The sequence below is a fragment of the Eriocheir sinensis genome, unplaced genomic scaffold (genome assembly GCF_024679095.1).
Source record: "Eriocheir sinensis breed Jianghai 21 unplaced genomic scaffold, ASM2467909v1 Scaffold85, whole genome shotgun sequence".
Lineage (NCBI taxonomy): Eukaryota > Metazoa > Arthropoda > Malacostraca > Decapoda > Varunidae > Eriocheir > Eriocheir sinensis.
The window spans coordinates 130001-139463 of NW_026112219.1; the positions used below are offsets into that span (position 1 = coordinate 130001).

Sequence of the window (9463 nt, forward strand, 5' to 3'; positions counted from 1 at the left end):
CACTTTAAAAGGTAACAGCTGACGCCCCCCGCCCGGACGAGGGTGAGGCAGAGAGAGGCAAGAGTGGCTGGCTGGATGGAGACCCGGCACAGAGGATACACTTAATGATATACACATTCACTCGGCCACATTTCTACCGATTTCATATGGAAGACATTAATGTGCAATATATCAGAGTAAGCACACCGCTCTATGTCTTGTAGCGCGTTAGTATTCCTCTGGTCACTAGTATTCGGTTCCAAGGAGGAGGAAGTAAAAATAAGAAAGAAGAAAAAACGAAATGATATTGCACCAAAGTTACGACAAAAAAATAAATGAAGAGAATGACTCAAAGATGGAGAGATGAAAATGAGAGCACCTCAAAGGCTGAATGGTGAATCTATAAAAGCGAGAGAAAAGAGAACGAGGGAAAATAGTAAAGGAAGGAAAGGTGGATATTTTGAAAGAGAAGACGGCGGGCTGCGGGAGAAAATGAAAAGTGAAAAATAAAATCGCGCGTGCGAAAGGAGGAAGAGGGAGAGGAGGAAGAAGAGGAGAAATTAATGGAAAAAGAGACGGAGATGAAAGGATAACAGTAAAAAAATTGAGCAAAAGAAAGAAATTGGAAGCCAAATATAGAACCGTGCATTTCTCTTCGTCCTTTCCTGACTATGCACAACCTCGCTTGCCGTTGCTGGTCACTGAAGGCAAAGAACACCAAAAAGGTCACTACAGTCTCTGCGCAGCGGGTGAACGCCACTGACTGACTCTGCACAGTCAAGAGATCTACATCCTTTTAAGAAACCATCAAGGATTTCATTTTTTTTTATAGTCGCATGAACGCACTGTCAACACCTAGCCTGGTTTCCTTTATTTCACATTTCCTTTGATCAACGTACACTGTTTTTAGGGCAGCAAGAGACGATAGATAAGCTTGGTGAGTTGTTTCAGCCGCGCACTCCGAAATATGCAAGAAAAAGTATATTGCACCACGCCGACAATTTGGAGATTACATTATAATTCGAGAGTTCTTATCGGAAAGCAATTACACACACACACACACACACACACACACACACACACACACACACACACAGAGCAACAGCAGCAGAAAACAAATATTTATTTTTCATCTCTCTCTCTCTCTCTCTCTCTCTCTCTCTCTCTCTCTCTCTCTCTCTCTCTCTCTCTCTCTCTCTCTCTCTCTCTCTCTCTCTCTCTCTCTCTTCTGCAGACCGCCAAAAAATACCTGCTTTATTTACGAACTTCAACAATACCTTAGAGCCGTATCTTTACCACGAGATTCCTTAATGGTTGTTCAATTTGACCCCCACACCAGCCATCCCTGTAGTGAGGTTGCCAGATAGCAGGCCACCAGGTGAGAGAGAGAGAGAGAGAGAGAGAGAGAGAGAGAGAGAGAGAGAGAGAGAGAGAGAGAGAGAGAGAGAGAGAGAGAGAGACTTTTATTCGCAAATATATTCTACATCTGTAAAAAAAAAAATTCACGGCCTGCAATGGCCCAGACAATATAATAGAGCTAGACTAGCTATGTACATGTTAATATCTACAGAGATCCTGCCCCAGCGGCACAGAGACTGGGATGGGCGCAGAGCGACACAGACAAAAATAAACACTGACAGATACAGAGGCTAACAAGCAATAAGGGAATGACTAGAATACACAGACAGATAGATAGACAAATGCGCAGCCAAAAGACCAGCAGTCAGATAGTTACACAGACCTACAAGTTGAAAGATAAAACACACACACACACACACACACACGGTCAACGACTATAAGTAAGGGCTGATCATTTTTTTAGAAAGACAGAAGGAAGGAAATCTGAAACCCAAGACGTAGGAACCTGTGTGAAAAATATTAAAGCGTCGTGTGTGGCTGCCGAGGCCTCGCGGAAGAGGAACCTGAACTCGCATCTAATCAGCCTTTCTGGTTTTCCTTGAAGCCCATTTTTGGCAATGCGTGCGTGATTTTAGCAGAGAGAAATGTAGATGGTAACACTCTCTCTCTCTCTCTCTCTCTCTCTCTCTCTCTCTCTCTCTTGGGGGTCAAAATCGCGTCAAACCTCAAATTCTCACAGCAATGCATCGATGCAGCAAATAAAGCGAACAGAATGTTGGGCTTCATTAAAAGAAACTTTGTATTCAAGAATAAAGATGTAATACTCCCGCTCTACAACAGTTTAGTCAGACCCCACTTGGAATATGCGGTACAGTTTTGGTCTCCCCACCATGCAAAGGATATTGCTAAATTAGAAGGTGTTCAGCGTCGGGCAACGAAAATGATCCCTTCCTTGCGCAACAAATCCTACGAAGAAAGGCTTTCTACCCTTTACATGTTCTCTCTTGAGAAACGTCGCCTGGAGGAAAACTGATCGAATGTTTTAAAATACTTAATGGTTTCACGAATGTAGACAGATCAACATTGTTTATGATCGATGACACTTTGCGCACGAGGAACAATAGCGTAAAACTCAGATGTAGACAAGTAAATTCAGACTGCACCAAATTTTTCTTCACCAACGTTGTAGTGCGAGAATGGAATAAGCTTCCACCGTCAGTGGTCCAGTGTAACACGATTGACTCCTTCAAAAATAAGCTCGACCGTCACTTCCTTCAACTTAATATCAACTAGAGTAGAAATGCAACGTTTTGGAGTCTTCTGATTAATGTAAAATCACTTAGGTTTAAGGACAGACCACCAAGTCTGGACCATGGGGTCTGTGTGGTCTGATTTTCTATGTAAATCTATGTAAATCTCTCTCTCTCTCTCTCTCTCTCTCTCTGTGTGTGTGTGTGTGTGTGTGTGTGTGTGTGATCCAGAAACCATTAAACATTATCCAGACGCCTGCTACATTCGGGAACATTTACTCCACTGAGTAATGCATATCATACATTCTTGATATACTTTTTGATAAACATAATCAAAAGCTTGATTGTCAATCGTCTGTAAAATTCCCCGTGGAGCCAGGGTATTGGCCATTTCTTGATTTTAAATCCCATGGCAGTGATTTGTCAAGTTACACCTGGGAGCCTTCACTGTGATTACAACTTTGTCAAGCAAAGCTTCTGGGTAGAGACTAAGGCAAAGAGTAATAAAAAATAACGCGTCATGATAAAAAAATAACCGGCTGGCAGGGGCCGACCGTCATGCCTTTGAAATAGTTTACAGAGATTGGAATTGCACACTGGAAAAAAGTGGCTGAGGGCCGAACGGTAGGGCCTTTGGTGGTCACGATACAGTGATACTAAACGTACTGTTGTTTCGCCTGCCATGATCCACGTGTTGCCTCGCTTCACATTCACTGTTCAGCACAACGAGTAAACAAGATTCCGTTAAGTTGCATTAGGATTAGAATGCAATTCCATATCCTGTGCCATTTACTTACGAAATCACTCAAATCCCTTTTTTCACGGGTCTGACAAGAGTCTGACAAGAATTGCGGATAATTACGAAGGTTAGACGGCCAGTGCAGAATCACAAGAGGCCTCCTGTCATCAGGATGCCAGGAAAATTGTATTAAAGAATGACAATCATTGAATTCTTGACTCAGGAATTCTACAGCACAAAGTGATTAGATTGTAGATGCCGACTACTGCCTCATGGAGTTAGTTTTCTGCTGAATCTGTGTCTATATAGATGTGGAGCTACACAAATATTACAAAGTCCCCATAAAAATGTTATATGTTCAAATAGTTTCAACGTGTAGAAATATTTTGTTTTCTTCACGAGGAACTTTTGCCGCTTGATGTTTCGCTATCTCCACTTTCACACACATTAATCATAATAGACGAGAAGCTGCATAATGGATGAGCGGGTGCAATAACATCTTAGGAGTTGTTTCAAACCAAGTGTGTGGACGAAGGGGGAAACCACGGCCTTTGGTGGCAAGTAAGAATACATTATCATACAAAGAGAATCAACGAACCGATAGTTTCCAGGTGAAACCAACACTGGCGCAAACAAAGAGAGACGAAAGGAGGTTCTCGAGCCGGGAGGAGCAGGGGGTTCGAAGGTGCCCCGCCACACCACCGACAGAGCGCTGATAAGTGCACCAGAGTAAATTATGAAAACAAGGCAAATAGCAAAGGTCTCAGCGGTTAAAGTTCACCTGCTTAACAACACTGCTCCATCTCTTGGCTTGTGTCCTTGTTTGGGCTGATCAATGAATGTGTCAGTGTTATCAAGCCACCCTTGAAATGCCGTCCCATATTTCTTCTAATCTATGTTGTTGTTTTTTACCATCCGTCTATCAATCCCTTTATCAATCAATCTCTATCTACCGACACCTATCAATCTATATCTGTTCATTAGCCAGTCACCCATTCATTCACCCATCAGTCTTAGTAATCGTACACTTATGAATTTGCTAATCTTCCTACCTGCTTATCTATCTATTTATCTGTCTATCAATCTATAAATTTATCTTGAGGAATAGTGGCAAAGCTCATGGAAGTGGTGACAGCGGGTTTTGTAGTCTCGCCACCAGCTCACTGTATTCAGACTCAGACGTGGAGTGGCGAAAGATACCAGCGTGTTTTCCATCAAGAGATAATATCGACTGCGAGCTTGAGCCATAAAAGGGAAACAAAACTCAGTTACGATTGTTGATGGTGATGTTGCAAGAAACTAAATGGTACGTTTATTGTTATTGTCGCTGTTGAAGGTGGTGGTGACTGTTGATGGTGTAGATAGTAAGGTAAAGGCAGGTGCATACGCTATATCTACGCGTGGCTGCGGTGCTCATCTCCGAACCGTTGACCCTTTGACCCTGGGTAGGTAAGAACCAATTGCCCTGGGACACGCACCAATGTGAAATCCGGGATTCCCACACTTTATCTTTTGCAGCAGGATGAGCTGCACGCCGACTGCCGGGTGCGAGATTCGAACCCGTGCCCGCGGAGCCGTAACCAGACACGCTGACCACTAGACCACGTAGGCGCATGAGGAGGAGGAGATAGAAGCTGTACATGAAACTAAATGGTAGGCATATTCATGCTTTCCCTGTAGATGATGGTGGTGACGATGGTCTTAGTGGAGATGGTGGAGGTGGCAACTGTGCAAGAAACTAAAAGATCAGTGTTTTCCTGTCGTTGATGTTGTTGTTGTGTTGTTGTGTTGTTGTAGTTGTTGTTGTTGTTGTTGTTGTCGCGGGTCTGGTTATTGATGATACTGTTACTGTTACAATTATCATACACTTACAGTGCCGCTTGTATCTCAGCACGCCAGCGCACCTTAAGGGACATTACCGAAGCTCACTGAACTTACTTTTTTTTTCAGCTGAACTGCTTTACAATCTTTCTTTGTGCATGAAAGGAAAGAAAAAGGGAAAAAAGCTTCGACCGTTACTCAGAGGAAAGTTTCACTAATAGGTTTTAAATGAGGTTCTAAATCACAGTGCAGGAGCAAGGGCTCTTTTGTGTCCCTCCCTCTCCTCCAATCTCTCTCTCTCTCTCTCTCTCTCTCTCTCTCTCTCTCTCTCTCTCTCTCTCTCTCTCTCTCTCTCTCTCTCTCTCTCTCTCTCTCTCTCTCTCTCTCTCTCTCTCTCTCTCTCTCTCTCTCTCAATGGCAGGGCTGGCAGGAAAAATTGGCAGGCAGGGTTTGAAGTTTTGTGCAAGTTTAGTTTGGCTCCTCCATTCTGTGTTATCTCGAAACCAGTTTTGCGAGTCTTATCAAAGAGGAAAAATGTACAGGCTCTTTCTCGGCCAGCATCTCACGGGTCCTTTCTACGAGTGAATGTGTGTGTGTGTGTGTGTGTGTGTGTGTGTGTGTGTGTGTCTGTGTGTGTGTGTGCGTGTGCGTGTGTGCGTGCGTGTGCGTGCGTGTCTGTGTGTGTGGGGGGGTTGAGTTGGCATTTCCTAATTCTTGAGTTTATCTAGTGATTTATAATTATTATTATTATTATTATTATTATTATTATTATTATTATTATTATTATTATTATTATTATTACTACTATTATTATCATTATTATCATCATTACCATTATTACTACTGTGGGATAACTTAAAACGTGAGACTCTTCAAGATGCCAAGGAATGCATTGGAGCGCCCGAGATCTAGGAGTGGATTTACCACGGCAGACACAATGCAGAATATTGAGGAGAGTCGAGCTGCCAGACTTGCTGGGAATCGGGACCAATACAGGGCTCTGTCACGTAGGACTTGAGCTCTTCTGAAAAGAGACAAGGAGAGGTATGTCAGGGGTCTCTCTGAGGAAGTCGAGGGCCATTTAAATGCGAATGATCTCCAACCTGCTTACCGAGCCTAGAAGCTCCACTCCGTCTCCTTGCCAGGTGAGCGCTATCCAATGGCTGCCTCGTGTCGGACATGGATGGGCAGAGGGCTCGTTGGGCTGAGTACTTTGAGCAGTTGTACACGGCGGATCCTCCAAGTTTGTAGCTTCCAGTTGCAAGGTTGCAGGTGGCAGATGCTGATCAACCCATCGACGAAAGCCCACCTTCTCTTGTCGAGGTCAGAGAGGCTGTGGCAAAGTTGAGGGGTAGAAAGGCACCTGAGATCTGCAAAATCAGTGCAGAGCTGCTCAAACCTGAAGGTGAGGCCATGATCCGTGGGGCTGCATGCGGTCTTGACTGCCGAATGGCAGTCTGGTACCATTCCTCCTGACTGGCAGAGGGGGTTGGTCGTCCCTATCTGAAAAGGGAAAGAGGACCGCCACGACTGCAACAGCTACCGTGGTACTACACTGCTTAGTGTGCCATGCAAGGTGCTTGCCCACCTACTGCTGATGCGGATTCGCAGCCACCTGCTGAAGCTGCAGAGACCTGAGCAGTCTTGGTTCACGCTTGGTAAGTCAACAACTGACCTTATCCTACCGCTTCGCGTACTGATGTAGCGCAGACATGAGTTTCGACAGAGGATGCTTGTATTATATGTCGATCTCAAGAAGGCGTTTGATTCAATGCATCGCGAGGCACTATGGGATCTCCTGCGACTCCGAGGGATTCCTGCAAGGACTATTGGTTTGCTGACTGGCCTGTTTTCTGGGACTGAAAATGCAGTGAAGTGTGGAGGGGGGGCTTATCCAGCTTCTTTCACGTGAATGCGGGAGTGAGGCAGGGCTGTCTTTGCCCCATCGCTTTTCAACACTTGTATGAACTGGGTACTAGGCAGAGTTGTTGACCAGAGTCATTGTGGAGCATCCATTGGTAATACCAGGGTCACTGACCTTGATTTTCCCGATGATGTAGTAATCCTGGCGGAGTCGCTGGAGGTTTTGGTGATGGCTCTCGAGGCACTGCACGAGGAGGCGAAACCCTTGGTGCTTAAGGTCTCCTTGACCAAGACCAAGGTACAGGTGTTTGGAAGCTTGCTGGATAAAACAGTACAGTCTGTTCATGCGTGTGGCGAGGACATTGAGATTTCGGAAAATTTTACGTATCTTGGTAGCGTAGTTCATAACAACGATGAGTCTGGCCAGGAAGCCTCACGGCGGATTGGCTTGGCCCACGGTGTTATGGACTCGCTCATCACGAATATACGGCGTCGTCGATACCTGTGCAGAAGGACAAAGATCCGGATCTCTAAGTCCCTTTTGCTCCCGGTCTTACTTTATGGCTGTGAGACATGAACATTAAATGGGGACTTGTTGAGGCGGATTGATGGCTTTGATAATAAATGTCTACGCAGAATCATGGGATATCGCTGGAATGACTTTGTATCAAACCGGAGACTACTCCATGAGACTGATTCGACATACCTGCATAGTCCGTCAACGCCAACTCCGGCTATACGGACACGTGGCACATTACCCAGAACCCGACCCTGCTCATCGGGTTGCCTCTGTAAGAGACAATCCTGAGTGGAGGAGGCCAAGGGGATGCCCACGGAGTTCATGACTTGAGCAAGTCGATAGATCCTGCCGGGAGGCACTCAGGATGGGAAGGGGGCCTGCATGGAGACTCGCCCGGAGGGACCCCCAGACTTGCTGTCGTAGGGTGGGCGAAGCGACGCGCCCCCCGGCGCATGTCCCCATTGATTGATTGATTATTACTATTATTGTTATTATTATCATTATTCTTATTCCTATTCGTATTATTATTACCATCATCATTATTATCATCAATATCGCTTGCCTTAGTGGAAAGAGGATGAAAAAGACGTATGGATTACCGAATACCTTTTACTTGCATATCTGTCAAATTGGACGGTAAACTTGAAACACAGTGCCATCTGGTGGCAGTGAAAGTGTAGACGAAGGGCGCCCATCGCCTGCCCGTCCCGAGGACAAATGGTCCATGAAACCCCCGCCATCCCATGCAATGTTCGCTAGCCTGCTATAAAAATGATGCCTGACCGCGACCTACCTTTTTCTACAATAGTCCCCAATACTATACTACAACAAATGTATTGGTAATTTTTTTTTCAGTATAATATCCTAAAACTTATTCTTCAATTAATTTGCATTCGTTGTAAAATTTTCAAATATTTATTCAAAATCAAATACCACCTTCCTCACCCGTTATTAATCCAAAACCTTTTTCCAACCCCCTCTACCTCTCTTCTTATGACGTCAGTGTGCGCCATCCTGCTCCGAAGTACTCTAACTTCATCTTTCCTAATTGGTCTTTGGACAGGGGGTTGCCATTCTCTTATATCGATTCTTAATATGTTATTAAATGTACATTTGATAAAACTGCTCAATTATTTTTAATGTCATTATATATCATCATTTGTCTGCTCATCACTTAATGATGCTCGCTTCCAATTCAATTAATTTTCCGAGTTCTTTTTCGGTTGGTTGAATTTGGAATAACTGTTTGTTTTCGCCAAGAGCATTCTTCTACTCCCTTACCATTATGAACGCTTCTTAATGTGCTGCCCATGGCGCCGGTGGATCCTCTAGAGGGCCCTGGTGAACAGTCCCTGCCCGTTAGTTAATAAAATAAAAATAAAAATTTTTTTTTTATTAAAAGTTTCAGTGCGCCCCTCCCCCCCCCCCCCCCTCTCTCTCTCTCTCTCTCTCTCTCTCTCTCTCTCTCTCTCTCTCTCTCTCTCTCTCTCTCTCTCTCTCTCTCTCTCTCTCTCTCTCTCTCTCTCTCGGCCTAATAGCCACGATCGGCTGCTGTCAAAAATCTCTATCTCTCTCTCTCTCTCTCTCTCTCTCTCTCTCTCTCTCTCTCTCTCTCTCTCTCTCTCTCTCTCTCTCTCCCACTGTGTGTGTGTGTGTGTGTGTGTGTGTGTGTGTGTGTGTGTGTGTGTGTGTGTGTGTGTGTGTAATTCACCTCTTGGTCTGCTGCGGGTCTCTCGAGTGTGTGTGTGCGCGCGTGTGTGTGTGTGTGTGTGTGTGTGTGTGTGTGTGTGTGTGTGTGTGTGTGTGTGTGTGTGTGTGTGTGTGTTGGTTATAATGTGGATGTAGCTTGTTCTGAAAAGTAAGATAATTTGTCCGTAAAGAGCATGTTGAACTGCTCTCTGGCGTTAATTGGAACAGATAAGAAATGAACTG

The 9463-nt window shown here is 44.8% G+C and overlaps 1 protein-coding gene across 1 annotated transcript in view; it reads left to right on the top strand.

Moving 5' to 3' along the window:
* LOC126994687 (uncharacterized) overlaps positions 1–4920 on the top strand; it is a 39581-nt gene extending 34661 nt beyond the window's left edge. Inside the window, exon 3 of the mRNA XM_050853986.1 lies at positions 4846–4920. Within this exon, the coding sequence (XP_050709943.1) occupies positions 4846–4920 (75 nt within the window). The remainder of the gene's footprint in view (positions 1–4845) is intronic.
* Positions 4921–9463: the final 4543 nt, after the last annotated feature.